General features: G+C 41.2%; 1 protein-coding gene across 1 annotated transcript in view; it reads left to right on the plus strand.

Annotated features, from left to right (window-relative positions):
- The first annotated feature begins 596 nt into the window (after window positions 1–596).
- Window positions 597–15,774, plus strand: part of SUCLG1 (succinate-CoA ligase GDP/ADP-forming subunit alpha) — a 38,320-nt gene continuing 23,142 nt past the window's right edge. Inside the window, exons 1-2 of the mRNA XM_043468688.1 lie at window positions 597–744; window positions 10,903–11,006. Of these exons, the coding sequence (XP_043324623.1) occupies window positions 648–744; window positions 10,903–11,006 (201 nt within the window). The 5' untranslated portion in view covers window positions 597–647. The remainder of the gene's footprint in view (window positions 745–10,902; window positions 11,007–15,774) is intronic.

The raw sequence follows: 15,774 nt of genomic DNA on the forward strand, positions 1-15,774 counted from the left end.
CAATAGCTTGTTTAACCAAAAGCTTCATATTCCAAGAAGTTAGGTGCCAGGAAGGTAGCGTTTGGTCTTTCTCGTCACATCCTCGTCTTCACTGCACGAATTCATATTCATCGTTCCCTTTGGTAATTCTTCCCGGTCCTCGCAAGGGTATCACCCTCTCCATATGGCAGATGGGGAAATGAAGGAAGTCTGCACCTTGGCCTTGGAAGGGCCTTGAAAAGTTCTGCATTGCTCTTTGCACCTCGCTTCACTGTTTCCTCACTCCTTTTGACACCGTGCCGGTGGCTTTGACTCCCCCTTTTCTCTGACGCTTCCCTTTCCGCAGGCCCCCACCCAAACTTCCCACAAATTGTGGCCATTGAACTACATTTCCCATAATGCCCCGCGCCGACCGGCGTCGGTGGGGTGTCCCCTGAGCTGCCAGTTGTAATTATTGTCGGGGTAAAGCCACGTTTCCGGGGAAAAGCCAAGCTATTGTCCACTTCTTCGTTAAGAAGCCTTTTTCTTCTCTACCTGCGAGGACCAATGTTGGGTGAAGAGGCCTCTGTGGAGGTAAATTCATACCGGCGAACGCTCTGGCCACGCGTTTCCTCCTCGCGCCTCGGCCCCCGCCAGGTTCCCCGGGGGCCTGGGAGTGTCATTGGCGGATGACCGCAGCCCTCGCCGCTGCCTGTGCCGCTGCGACCATGGCCTCTGGCAGCAGCGGCCTCGCCGCCGCCCGCCTCCTGTCCCGCGCCTTCCTCTGTGAGTCCGGCCGGGACTCTGTCCTCCAAGCCCCCGCGAGTTCCCGGCCTCACCTGGCCCAGCACCCCGGTCCAGGCCGCGGCTGGGCCCGCCGGGGCGGGATCTCTGCGGGGGCCCCAAGCTTGGGACCCCCGGGGACGGAGGAAGCTTTGCTCGTTAAGTGGGGCGGGAACCTGTTGGGCTGCTGGCGAGTGGGGAAGTAGAGCGACTCAGCCAGGATTCGGGTCTGGGAGCACTGCAGACGTGGTGTCTGGATCTTGCACGCCCTTGATCCTGCGTTGATGAGTGGGGGATGGGGGCGGCATCTGGACAGGATCTTCAGGAAAGTGACAAGTGATGTGGCCCAGGATGAAGTCTCTGGGAGGGTGAGTGGGTTGAGAAGTACGGGCAGGAAATCGGTAGGAAATTGGAGAGTCAGGCTGAGCCTTGTACAGGACGGTCCTATACTTTAAATTGTCCTTTCCTTAGATTGTAAGGTGAATCTTCAGGAGGATGCATTTAGAGTCAGCACAGACCAGAAAACTGCAAGCTTAGGGTTGGCTAGGGTCTTAACCAACTTACTTGTAGTGTCTCCACCAGGCAGTGTGAATTCTTCAGTTCCTGAAAACTTAACACCCAAGGTTGATAATAACGCTGACTGTTGAAAATTCTTGCTATGTTCAAAGTCTCTGTGTTTGTTAGGTAGGTTGTGTAGGAAAAGACTTTGGAATCAGCCACATCAGCGTTTGAAGTCTGCCTGGTTCTGTACAGGCTAGGTAATAACTCTGGGGGGTGTTTCTACATCTGTTTCTCAATTTCTGTTCACATTCCATGAAATCATTACCATATTTTAATCAATCTGAGACACTGTCACTTCTAAGATGTACTGCTGTTTTGTCTGCCACTAACAGTGGGAAATGATTGCTAATTAAAACTGACACACCATTGGTTGTCAGTCTCATCCTGATTTAAGAAATGTAAAAAAAGAAAAATTGAAAAAAAATGCATTCTAAAAATGATGAAGTCCAGGGTTCACCATGCAGAATAAAGGGAACAATTTATATAAAGCATCTTGGATGAAATAGGTACTCAACCAAAGTTAGTTTTTTTCTAACTTCCTTTTTTCTGCTTTGCTCCTAGTTCTGCTTCTGGTACTGAATATTGGATGAGATGATTCATTTCTTGAGAAAATTACATTTTAAAAGTGTACAACAATGATTGTACACTCTGTTGCTGCAGTTAGCTACCAGATCACCTAAGAACAAACCTTGGCAAGTAGGAAGAAGTTGGGTTTCTTTGGAAGAGTTTTCTGGAGATTTTTATTACATGATTTAAAGGATAATCAAGGATATTGTAGGCAGAAAGAAGAAAGGAATTAGTTATACCCATGTCTTTCTTGCTTTTCTGAGTTTCTGAAAAATCCTTGCTTCAGATAGGTTTGCTGTCTTAGGAGCAGAGTCTATAGAAGAAAGTGTCTGAAAGATTAAGATCTTGAATCCACCCTTAGTGATACCTAATGAACCTGTTCTCACAGAGCTTGAGCTTCTTTATTCTTTATTCCTAGACTTTGGGATCCTGAGGCCTTAAGAGGTCATCTAGTTTAGCTTCCTGTTGCTGGCGTGGCCTTGAATTATCCTAGTCATGTGATTACCTTGTCACTAAAGGTCTGAGATCTAAACCAAGGTATCTTTTATATTAGAGAGGTTACAAATAACGGGGTTGATGTTTAAGAACCTCTGAATCTCCCACATCTTTTCTCATGTCACATTCCTAAGCCCATTTCCGCTCTCACTAGAAAAATCACAGCCACAACAATAGCACCTTGCAAACTTTTTTTTAAAGACAGTCACAAATTATTTAGGCTCTGAGGTTAGTAGTAGAACTAGAGTTACTGTGGAGTTTTGTCCCCTTTATTCTCTTAAGTTTTAATGCACATTTTGTGCTGAAGGTTGTAAGTGTTGCAATGTTGATTTGAGTTAGGAAAAAACCCCGCAAACGCTTTTCGATGCCTCTGGGAGACCTGATGAGGGCAGCCTAGAATATTTAGAAATTCTTGAGCCAATAGAACAGTCCTTAGGAAAAGAGAGAAAGAACTCAGTTGAAATGGGGAGAGAAAATAAAATGAAAAATAATAAGGATTTCTTCCATGAGAATGCTTAAGGATTTTATTAGCACCTTTGATATTGAAATAGTGAAAGATTTCAAGAAGTATAAGGTAGTGCAAAATTGTTTTAAACACAAGCCAGTAGTTCCTATAAGTTGGGTCTTTGAGAAGTAAATAGAGAACAAGAGGTAGTATTTTTTATCTTTATTGCAGTATAATTGACATGAAACATATTAGTTTTAGGTATACAACCTAATATTTTGATATTTGTATATATTGTGATATCTGTCTACTGTGATATGTGTCTATCACCATGCATAATTTCCCGTTTTTGTTTCTTGTGATGAGAACTTTTTAGCTACTTTCAAATGTGCAATATACTATTATCAACTGTGGTCACCATGCTGTACATTACATTTCATGACTTATTTTTAAGTGGAAATGTGTGTCTTTCCTCACTTGCCCTTTCACCTTCCAACTCTGGCAGCACCTGTCTGTTTACCTGTGAACTCAGGTTTTGTGTCTCTGTTTTTTTTTTTTTTTTAAGATTCCGCATATAAGTGAGATCATCTGGTATTTGTCTTTCTCTGACTTATTTTACTTCGTGTAATACCCCCCAGGTCCATGTGTGTTGTCACAAATGGCAAGATTTTCTTTTTTATGGCTGAGTAATATTACATATTGTGTATCTGTGTGTGCAAATTAACATATATACCACGTTTTCTTTATCCACTCTTCTGTCGATGGACACTGAGGCTGTTTCCATATCCTGGTAATTGTAAACAGTACTGCAGTGAATATGGGGCTTCCTTTCAGTTTAGTGTTTTTGTTTCCTTCAGGTAAATACTTGGAAGTGGAATTGCTGGGTCATAGGACAGTTCTGTTTTTAATATTTTGAGGAGCCTCGATTGTGTTTTCCATAGTGTCTGCACCAATATCCTTCCTGCTAAAGGCACCCAAAGGTTCCTTTTCTCCAGATTCTCTTCAACACTTTCTTCTTGTCTTTTTGGTGATAGCCACTGTAACAGGGGTGAGGTGAAATCTCACTATGGTTTTGATTTGTGTGTTTCCCAGACAGTTAGTGATGTTGAACTCCTCTTCACGTTACCTGTTGGCCATCTGTATATATTCTTTGGAAAAATGTCTGTTTAAGAGCCAGTATTTTTGAACTTCAGAAGTAAGGCGTTTTGATGCCTAAAAGTGAACCTTACAGCCAAACTGGTCCCATTCCTTTGTTTGGCAAATATGGAAATAAACCCCAAATGTTTCCTCGCCAGTATCAGAATGGGTACTAGAGCTGAGGTCTTCTGACTTTGCAGCATCCTTTCTACTACATGCTTGCTGGGTGATACACTGAGCCTCCCTTTTTTTAAGTTCTGATTTTTCTTTTTCTTTGGCAGCCTCACTGGTTTGTTGAGAAGGTTACTACTCTGCTCAGAGGCGTCATCTGCCTTTTCCACGTGTTTGCCAAGTTGTATAGTCCTGTTTTGGGAATTGGGAAGATATTTAGAAGTGTAGTTTGGAAAAGGGGACCCTCAACAGTGGTGTTTCTGATAACTAGTACCTGTTGTCATTGCATCTAAGAACCAAATCTTTATTTCAGAAATACAAAACGGCCTTGATCTCAATGTATCAATGTAGCCATGAGAAGGTGACTTGATCATCTGACCTCAAACTTGTTTTTCCATAAAAACTTCGTTGGGGATATTAAAAGTAATTTCTCCAAATATAGGGGAAGAATATAATTTCCACCAAAGGCAGGCATTTTGTTGCCATAAACCCACATTTTTTAATATTAATAACATTCCTAAAATTGGAATGTCTTATAATTGATGTATTTTACAGTAAATTGGCAGCATTTTCTTCACACTAGTTCTTAATAGTGCTTCTTAAAATCAGTAGTGTTTTAGATTTGATGAAATATAGTACTTAGAGCCCATTATGCTTCATCTGTAAGTAGATACTAAATGAATATATAATTTCACATCTGAATAGTAGATTGGGGCTTAGAAGTAAGTGGCTGCTGAGCTACTCTGCTATACTTTAAGGCCCTCTAGGTAGGGACCCTCATAGTCTGCACATTATAGATGCATAATACATATGATTAGTAAGTATACATTTGTTAAAATCAGGAATACAAACCTGATTAAATGAGCAACAAGAGCATAGTTTGAGAGAGCAGTTGGAGTGGGAGTATTTCATGAATAGTCTCTGGCTACTGGTTAGGAGCACAGTACTGGTCACACACCAGTGACCAGCGCCATCTGTGGTCTTAGTCCAATGTGGGCAGCTGCTTTTGGCCACACTTGTGTGCACACTGCAGCCATCTTGTGGCTGGGGTGGTGACTCTGAGGGGGAGAGAACTCGCCTGTGGCTGGCTGATACACATTTTTTTCGGATTATTTAGTCTCTTTCGTTCATAGCCTTTATTACAGTTGGCACTGTTGGGGTTTTGTGTTTCTTTGTTTAATGTTTATATCTCAGGAAGCTTCATGTGGGCCTCAGTCTGTCTTGTTACCCCTGAATCTCTAGTGTCTGGGAGAGAGCCTGGCACAATGAATATCTCAAAGCAGTCTGGTCTTTTCATTCTATGTCAGTAATAAATAGCTAGTAGTGAAATCACACTTTATCTACCCTAGTTATTATGCTGCATGCTCTCTATATTATTATCTCATCTATTCGCATGTTGCCTGTGAGGTGCATAATATTATCCCCATTTTTACAGTATGGCTGCATCTTTAAAAATATTTCAGATGCTAAAAATTTGCTAGTACATGTCTGCCTACTGAATGTTTTATGTAGACATGGATTAATATATTTACATATAAGCATATAATGGTTATGCATGAGAATGTAAAACCCTTCTGACTTATTTGATTTTAAAATATGAATTGTATGTTCTCTCTTTTTAGAAAATGATTGGCCTTTGTGCTCATGTAGGATGTGAACCCAGTTCAGGGAGGACCAGGCACTTCACAGTTTACAGGTGTCATCTCCCATCAGCATCACAGCCTCGTGAACAGCTGTTGTTCCACTTACAGAAGGGAAGACTGAGGCCAGGGGAGGTCAAAAGACCTGCCTCAGGTCACCGAGTTGGTGAGCGGCAGGCCATAAATTCAAGCCCAGGCCTGTCTGATTCCTGGCTGTGCTTTTCAGCTGCTCTGAGAGGCAGTCCCAAGGTTAGGTTGGCCCATTTCTGAGAACCTGGAGAGAAGGCAACTCCCCCACATTCCCTGGAGATGTCCCAAGGCCTTCACCACTGGGAAATTCTGCCTGGTGGCCGACTTCAGGCCTTCCTGCTGCCCTAATACTTAATTAAAAATACTCACTTCCATAATATTAGTTGAGTCATTATCTTCTCATAGGTTGATTTATGATTTGTTTGTCACCAGTTGTGTTTCTTGTTTATGGCCTTTGTCCATTTTTCTGTTGGGCTTTCATCCCCTCCTTCCTCTTGGTCCCTGGGTTGCTCAGGTTGCTATGATCTTCCTCCTTGCCTGTCACGTGTTACGAAACCACTCTCCTGGTGGGTCATTGCCTTTAAGTCTGCCTGTGCTATATTTTGCTTTAGGATTTTTCTTTTCTCCTGTAGTAGAATAGTCAATTTGTATTACATTACTGCTTCCTGGATTTCATTTGTTAAAAACAAAACTGCTTAGCATGGAATTTGTACTAGATTGTAGCAGCATTGAGGACTGCTAGTAGTATTTAGGACTGGATTTTTTATACAAATTATTGGGAAACCAATGATCTTTGCATGTACAAAATTAGATATAGGACTTTTTCCCCCTCTTTTCCTGGTAATGGATTGACATTTTTCCAGTTCACACAAAAAGAGATGGAACTTTTGATATTTAGTTCTATATGTCTTTCTTTTCATAGATCCCATCTCTTGTCCTGAAATTAAAACATTTTCTGTACATGTGCTTTGTAAGCCCTGTACCATATGCCATGGGAGATGCCAGGTACAAGCCATGGTCCTTATACTCATGGAATTTACAGGTAGAAGTTCTGAAAATATTTAGATGATACTAAAAAAAACTTGTGCATGTGCTCAGTCACTCAGTCGTGTCCGACTCTTTGCAACCCAAGGATTGTAGACTGCCAGGCTCCTCTGTCCATGGAGTTTTCCAGGCAAGAATACTGGAGTGGGTTGCTATTTCCTACTCCAGGGGCTCTTCCTGACTCAGAATTTGAACCCGCATCTCCTGTTTCTCCTGCATTGGCAGGCAGATTCTTTACCATTGTGCTACTTGGAAAGCCCCAAAAGAAATGTAGCCAGAAATACTTTCTTTACTGCATTATTTCTAAGTAAAATTAACAAAATGTGTGCACCCTTTAGTCTGCAGGTGTGGTGCTTATAATTAGACACCACATGAAAGTATTTTGTTTCCATTCTCTCTAATCTCAGATCCCCTCCAAACACCCGATTGTATTCACAAGTCACAAATGTCATATGAAAATTCAGGTTCCTCACCACATGACATTTTATTTAAACGTGAACTCACATGAGTCAATGCATGTGAAATTCTCAGGAGAATGAGTACATTGACTCGTTGAAAGGTGAGAAATACTTGTCAGACGGTTTGACTAAAGTATGCCCTATGTTCTAGATTTATTTTTAGGAAATAGGGTACTCTTATTATAGAGATCAGGTTTGTATTTAAAACCAAAATATGATTAGGCCTCTTGAAGCAATGGACAGACCATTGAAGACAGCAGAAGTAGAATAAACTTTTTTTAAAAAAAATGTCATTACGTAGGACATTTGATTGATAATTTGGATGGAGAAGTAATCAAGTAGGGAAAGAAAATGACCAGTCTGACAGGTTTAGTGTTTCTAGCAGCTGGTAGCTTGCACTCGCTACCAGTCCAAATTAGAGAACTGTGGAATTGTTGGGAGGAAAGGTGAAGAGGTATAGTAGTGGTGAGAAAAAGGAGAAGCTGCTTTCCTTGGGGAGCCTGCAGCCTGTGATTCTGAGCTTGGACTGTCTATGGTGGGGAAGAATTAGGAAAATGACATTGTTGTTCAGTCCCTAAGTCATGTCTGACTCTTTTGCGATCCCATGGACTGTAGCCTGCCAGGCTCCTCTGTCCATGGGATTTCCCAGGTAAGAATACTGGAGTGGGTTCTCCAAGTTTCCTTCTCCAAGGAAAATTACATATGCGACTTAAAATTTGGTGAGATTTACTAGGAATATAAGTATATTTTGCATTATGTCCATCTGAATGCAGACAAATGGCAAAAGCAGAAGAATTTCCTTGATTCTCTGATGTCACCAGTGGTAAGATTTATCATTGATTTGATTATGATTCTGCCTTAAATAGAGCCACCTATCTTTACCTGTGTCATGGTGGCTTGGGGTGGCAGAAGTCTGGGGTCCTCCTTAAAACTGTGGCAGTTGGGTGAGCACGACTAGTGTAAAGGGCCAGAGAAGGGGCAGATTCATCTTCTGTTTTCTCAACTTAAAAAGGCCTTTTTGATGATTATGGAACACCATGGCTTGTTGGGCAACACAAGGTTTTCCTTTGAGTTTCATAAGTGCTTGATTATTCTCGCTTCCTCTCATTTCAGTATGAGTGATACCTTGTCTGGCATCGTACAGGTTTCTTTTTGGGACAGATTGTGGTCAGAATTTCATTTCCTTATCTTTGAACATGTACTTTGGGGTTGGCTCAAGGGTGACGATAGTCTGTTGGTTCCAGCTTACCTGAAGCCTTGGTATCAGCTCATACAGTGGAAGGGGAGAGTTCATGTACCCACATGTACATGATCTCCCAAGATCCACTTCTCTAGATGGTGTAGAATGGTAGGGTCGTCACATAGGCTGAGCAATACTAAAGGGCTCCGAGGTTATTTAGGAGGTGAGCTGCTGTTCATCACACTTGCAGATGTAGTTTTTATAAGCACCAGAGGTCTGGTGGTGTGAATTCTTGGGCTCCATAAAGCTGATCTTGGAGATTTGGAGTAGAAGAAAATGGGAGAGGGTCATGATCGGAGTTGTACTGATACTGAAGCCGTGCTTTACAAATGTAGGCAGGCCTGTCCTTTCTCAGGGTGACAGGGCCACTCCTGCCCCATGGAAGGAGAAGTGAACTGTCTGCTGTAGGCTTTGTTAAGGTGGAGTGTAAGAGTACTTGTAGAGGACAAAACTGTACCTTCGGAAAGCAAGTGTGGGCTCCAGATATCCTCATCTTATTTGCTCTTGCAATCAGATCTTGTACTTTTCCTCACTGGAAACTCCTGACAGATGGGCTGTGTGTTGAATATTCCAGGAGTGGGAGGGACTGTTGGGCAAGTTCTGCCAGCATAGCAGAGGGGAGGAAAGCTCTAATACGAGTTTTGTGGTTCTGCGTCTCCAGCTGGGAGAATGGGGAACCGAGGGCAAGCGCTGGTGAGGGTGGGGTCTCAGGCCACAGTTCCTGTTCACTGTCCCTGGTTCAGGTGCTTAGCCATGCTCACTGGGCCGGGACTGACCCTCAGCGCTCCCTCAGGGCCTCTTGTTCAGCTTAGTCTAGTCCAAGAATGCAGCTCATCTGTGTGCATACTGAATACTTCTCTCCGGGTTGGTCAGGGTGAATTCCAGCCCTCTCTCTTCCCTTGAGATTCAGGGGACTCCAGAATTCAAAGTTGTTGGAAGCTGAGGTCAGTGTGGGCTTCCCAGTTGGCTCAGTGGTAAAGAATCTGCCTGCCGATGCAGGAGACACAGGTTTGATCCCTGGGTCAGGAAGATCCTCTGGAGGAGGGCATAGTAACCCACTCCAGTATTCTTGCCTGGGAAATCCCATGGACAGAGGAGCCTGGTGGGCTACATGTGAGGTCAGTGAAGACGAATCAAGGGGTGCTCAAAGGGCCAGAAGCAGATCAGTTGTGGAATCTGAGGTCTGAGGGCTTAGGAGGATATAAGCTGTGATTCAGGACAAAAAGTGTTGAGTCGACTCTGGACAAATTTATGATGAGATAGATGTCCTTTTCTAGACCTGACTTTCATGGGCTGCCTCAGTGGTAGGTGTTAGCAATTGAAAAGGGCCAGGATGGGCCACAGAGACAGCATTTTGGGGCCCTGGTGGGGATTTAGAAGATAGCCCACAATTTTTAATTCATCTCTGCTCTGCTCCCTACTGATTTTTGAAATACAGGGAGCTGGCTCTGGGAGCTACTTAGGTTTCTCAGTTTCACTGAGGTGTAAGTTGGTGAAAATAACTCAGGTGTTTTTTACATGTTTCTCCCTCATCTCCTTTTCCTATTTATTTTATTTTCCCAGTTTCTTTTAGATGTGAGATCTTCAGTCTTACATCAGAAGAGACCAAATTTAAGTAATTTTTGGATTATGTTTTAGACACGTTTTATCCTATGAAGGTGAAAGTCAGTCAGTCATGTCTGACTCTTTGCGACCCCATGGACTATACAGTCCATGGAATTCTCCAGGCCAGGATACTGGAGTGGGTAGCCTTTCCCTTCGCCAGGGGATCTTCCCAACCTAGGGATCGAACCCAGGTCTCCTGCATTGCAGGCAGTTTCTTTACCAGCTGAGCCACAAGGGAAGCCCTTATTCTATGACTTAACATTTAATGTTAATATTATTACCAGGGAATGAGTTGCAGAGTAGTTCTTAGTAGTTCTGACAAAGCTGGCCTGTTAGTTCATCTTTTGTTGAGAGATGTTGGGCTTAAAAATGGGGGGTCAAATAGGGAAAGCATATGGCTGTTTAGTAAAGAGTATTAGAGTGATACCTCATTTTTAATTTGAGCTATTTATCTGAGCACTGGATTTCTTTCTGAGGAATAAAAATTATGAACTTAACCTCTCCTTTCTTCATTCAGAAAAAGCTACAAGATTGGGGTTCTCAGTAGAAAGGGGATTCTGAAGAACAGAACAGTATCTCTTTTTTTTGTTTCTTTAATCAATTTTTATCTTTAATATGTCTTATTTAAAAAGTGACATTGAAAGCTGCCACCATTACGTGATAGCTTCCTCTTTATAGGGGATTTTTTTTTTTTTTGCCACTAGGTTAAGTCCGTAGTCCAAAAGTTTGGAAAAAATTGTAATGTGTCATATTTTCTTTACTTTTCAGTGCAACAGAATGGAATTCGGCATTGCTCTTATACAACTTCCAGGAAGCATCTCTATGTTGATAAAAATACGAAGATTATTTGCCAGGGTTTCACTGGTAAGCAGGTATGTGTATTAAGATTTTTGTTTATTTAAATGTATATTAGAGATACAGAAATATTGAAGTATTGTCCGGTTTTTGTTTTTTAATATCACAAAAGTCATAATACATGTTTGTAGCAGAAAGGTGTACACTGCAGCATTGGGGTTGTATCTCAGGAGGGGGTTAGGTGCCACAGTCAGGTAAAAATTGTATTTGTTGCCTCGAAAATCCGCCCCCTAGGAGTATAGTATTTTGTTGGAAACCCACATGTTTTCTTTCAGCAAGTATAACACAACTGATTTTTCTCCAACATTGGAACAGGTCACTGTTCTTTAATTAAGCACTCAGTAAGGTAGATGGACATGAACTTGAGCAAACTCCGGGAGATAGTGGAGGACAGGGAAGCCAGGCGTCCTATAGCCCATGGGGTCACAAAGAGACATGACTTAGTGACTGGACAACAACAACAAGGTAGATGGCTTGTGTTTAGGCCTTGCTGTCTCCCTATCCTCTGCCTACATCATAGAATTTGCGTAAGTTTAAATATATCTGTGATGTGATTCCACATTAAAGTGTGACCTAAGACTCTCCTTTCTCTCCTTCCTACCATTCTACTCCCCTGGAAGTCTTTCTGATAACAAGTTAACATGTATCCTTCTAGGTACTTTTCTTACTCATATAAAACACTTAGATAATAGGCATTCTACAAAGTTTATTTTATAGGATGTGCTCTCTTTCTCTGTGTATATGTGTATATATATATTTAAAACATATTATACAGTATATAATATATATCATACATATAGCTGGTTTTAGAAAAGGCAGAGGAACCAGAGATCAAATTGCCAACATCTGCTGGATCATCAAAAAAACAGGAGAGTTCCAGAAAAACATCTATTTCTGCTTTATTGACTATGCCAAAGCCTTTGACTGTGTGGATCACAATAAACTGTGGAAAATTCTGAAAGAGATGGGAATACCAGACCACCTGACCTGCCTCTTGAGAAACCTGTGTGCAGGTCAGGAAGCAACAGTTAGAACTGGACGTGGAACAACAGACTGGTTCCCAATAGGAAAAGGAGAATGTCAAGGCTGTATATTGTCACCCTGCTTATTTAACTTATATGCAGAGCACATCATGAGAAGCGCTGGGCTGGAAGAAGCACAAGCTGGAATCAAGATTGCCGGGAGAAATATCAATAACCTCGGATATGCAGATGACACCACCCTTACGGCGAAAGTGAAGAGGAACTAAAGAGCCTCTTGATGAAAGTGAAAGAGGAGAGTGAAAAAGTTGGCTTCAAGCTCAATATTCAGAAAACTAAGATCATGGCATCTGGTCCCATCACTTCATGGGAAATAGATGGGGAAACAGTGGAAGCAGTGTCAGACTTTATTTTTTGGGCTCCAAAATCACTGCAGATGGTGATTGCAGCCATGAAGTTAAAAGACGCTTACTCCTTGGAAGGAAAGTTATGATCAACCTAGATAGCATATTAAAAAGCAGAGACATTACTTTGCCAACAAAGGTCCGTCTGGTCAAGGCTATGGTTTTTCTAGTGGTCATGTATGGATGTGAGACTTGGACTGTGAAGAAAGCTGAGTGCCAAAAAATTGATGCTTTTGAACTGTGGTGTTGGAGAAGACTCTTGAGAGTCCCTTGGATTGCAAGGAGATCCAACCAGTCCATCCTAAAGGAGATCAGTCCTGTGTGTTCATTGGAAGGACTGATGCTGAAGCTGAAACTCCAATACTTTGGCCACCTCATGCAAAGAGTTGACTGATTGGAAAAGACCCTGATGCTAGGAGGGATTGGGGGCAGGAGGAGAAGGGGACGACAGAGAATGAGATGGCTGGATGGCATCACCGACTCAATGGACATGAGTTTGAGTAAACTCTGGGAGTTGGTGATGGACAGGGAGGCATGGCGTGCTGCGATTCATGGGGTCGCAAAGAGTTGGACACGACTGAGCGACTGAACTGAACTGAACTGAACTGAATACATATATATCTGTTAAATAAATTCCTGAAAGTAAAATTGGGTGTCAAAGGTTCTGTGTATTTAAAATTTTAGCAGCTGCTACCAAGTTGCACTTTAAAACATTTGTACACATTTATAGTTTACTGTAGTAGATACGCAGATTTTTTTTAAATACCAAGGAATGCTACCAAATCTATTAGAAAATAATCCCTAACCTTAACTCAAAGTGTCCCTTCCTCAGTTATTAAGGGAGACATGGCAGAATAGAAGTGATGAATGATTTTTGTGTAATTTAAAGTTAATGATTTTTCTGTGATTAAAAGAACTATAATATTCATTCTGTGATATTTTGGTGATCTAGCATTGGCAAGTTTATTCTGTAAAGACCAATTTGTAAACATTTTAGGCTTAGTAGGCCATGCAGTCTCTGTTACAACTGCTCCATAGCATTGGAACAGCAAAAGCAGCCACAGATAATACGTCAGTGAGTGGACATGGTTGTATGCCAGTGAAACTTAATTCTTGAAACCAGCGGCTGGCCAGATCCCTCAGGCCATACTTTACCAACTCCTGATCTAGAGGAGGATACCCAAATATCCAAACTTCTATAACTTTTTTTTTTTAAGTACTTAGGAATTGCTTTAACCTTATTTCTTTTTTTTGAAAAATAAATTTTGATTTGAAGTTGTTTCATGTGAAATGTTGTTCTGCTTTTTGACTTTTCTGAAATAATTGGGCACAGAAATGTGAATTGCAGTGGACTGTTCTTCTTTTTCTCCCATTCTTCTACTATTTTTAAAAAATAGCCACTGCCAACGAAAAAAGAAACAACCAAAACCTTGAAATTTTGTTCATAGATAAAATTGGTTTACTTATTCTGAGAGCCATATATTTTATGAATACCACTTCCACATACATACTCTTTATAGAAAGTTGAGGCTTCATGCTCATGAAATACAGTTTACCATTCTTCTGCCAATTAAAATCATATTCAGTTTCTTTTGGGATATATATTGATTTTATTAGCATATAATTAAATATTTGATTAACCCAAATTCCACACATAAATTTATTATATAGAATGTTGTTTTTCTATTTGCTAAGCTTTATACGACCCTATGACATTTTCCCTGGAGGACGGCATGGCAGCCATCTCCAGTATTCTTGCCTGGAGAATCCCCATGGACGGAGGAGCCTAGTGGGCTGCAGTCCATGGTGTTGCAAGTTGCAAAGAGTCGAACACAGCTGAGCAACTAAACAGAGCACATGACATTTTAACATCTCCCTTTTTTAAAGAACCATTGTCTGTGCTGTAAGCACTATTTGTAACTGTCTCTGCTTCTTAAATTAGATGATGATTTGCCTAAATATTGAAATCCAAGGTTGGTTTCAGTGTCTTAGTTACTGGCAAATACATTCTCATTCACTGTTTTTTAAAGTCATTGGGAACCATAATTGTCTATTTGTTGGTTAAGTTTCTGCTTCTAGAGAATGATGAAGTCTGAAATTTAGAGTTTATCTCTATAGAAAATGTAAATTTTGTCTCATTAGTTCTTTTTTTTTCACTGTGCACATTGTTGCACATATGAATGAGGAATATTTGTATTTCAGAGCAGATTCCAACAATGCCGTTTTCCCAAGGCATTGTTATGAGCCAGTAAAACTATTCTTATTTTAACTGTACACTGGATGGTAATAATGAGAAAACTAACAGAAACAAGGACATTAATAGGAAATGTCATCACTGTTCAGCACTACATTAGGACTAAAAAATGTGAGCATTTAAATTTATTTAGCAGTGTAGTAGTCTAGCGCAGTGCTTCTTTAACTGTCTGGAGTGAAGGACCAGTTTGGGTGTGTGTTTTTATTTCCACTCTATTGCAGAGCAGTACTTTTTACAAAATACAGTAAGTCATAGCAATATCATATTGCTATAAAATTTGCAGACATTTTCACTTATTTTTTTTATTAGACTTTTCTTGTTTTTTGTTCTTTCTTTTTTTTTGTCATTTCCCCCCACTCTTTTTGCATTTACCTCACTGCACACCCATAAGAGTCTACAGATAACACTTTGAATGGTACTGCTTTAATGAGAGCACTGGCCTGTGGTCCTTTACAAAACTCCATCATTGACTTTTAGATAAGTCAGTTAATGTGCTTGGGATTAGGTTTCCTGTTTTGAAGAATGAAGACTTTGAAATCAGGAAATTTCTGAAGTCCCTCTTAAAGCCCCAATTTTTATGCCTTTAACAGAACTTTAGTAGTCGAGTCAGCATTTTTTGGTCCTTGCAGAATGACCGCGTAGATCCACTTGGTTTTCAACAACTACTTATTGAGTGCCTACTGTATGTAACTGCTTTGGGTGCCATCTCTCAGTGAACAAAGTAGATAGAAATCATTGCTTTAATGGAGTGGTGAGTAGAAGAGGGATGTGAGGACATCAGGGGTTGAGGAACAGTGAGAAGGAGGTGTTCTTTTCAGATCAACACCAGGGAGTTTCTGATCACCAGCTAAATTTGAAAGCAGAGTGAAAAGAGACTTCCTGTTAAAAAAACAAAAAACACAAAACAGTGATTTTGGCTCTGTAGAGACCTGTTTTACTTCAGGGTTGAAAGCTGTGTTCAGAAAGTTGATGAGGATGCTTGGAAATATGACTGTTCCTACCAGGTGGCTCAGTGGTAAAGAATCCTCCCAACGCAGGGGACGTGGGTTTGACTCCTGGATTGGGAAGATCCCTGGAGAAGGGCATGATACCCCACTCCAGTGTTCTTGCCTGGGAGATTCCATGGACAGAGGAGCCTGGTGTGTTG

This window comes from Cervus canadensis, chromosome 5, assembly GCF_019320065.1.
Source record: "Cervus canadensis isolate Bull #8, Minnesota chromosome 5, ASM1932006v1, whole genome shotgun sequence".
NCBI classification, from domain to species: domain Eukaryota; kingdom Metazoa; phylum Chordata; class Mammalia; order Artiodactyla; family Cervidae; genus Cervus; species Cervus canadensis.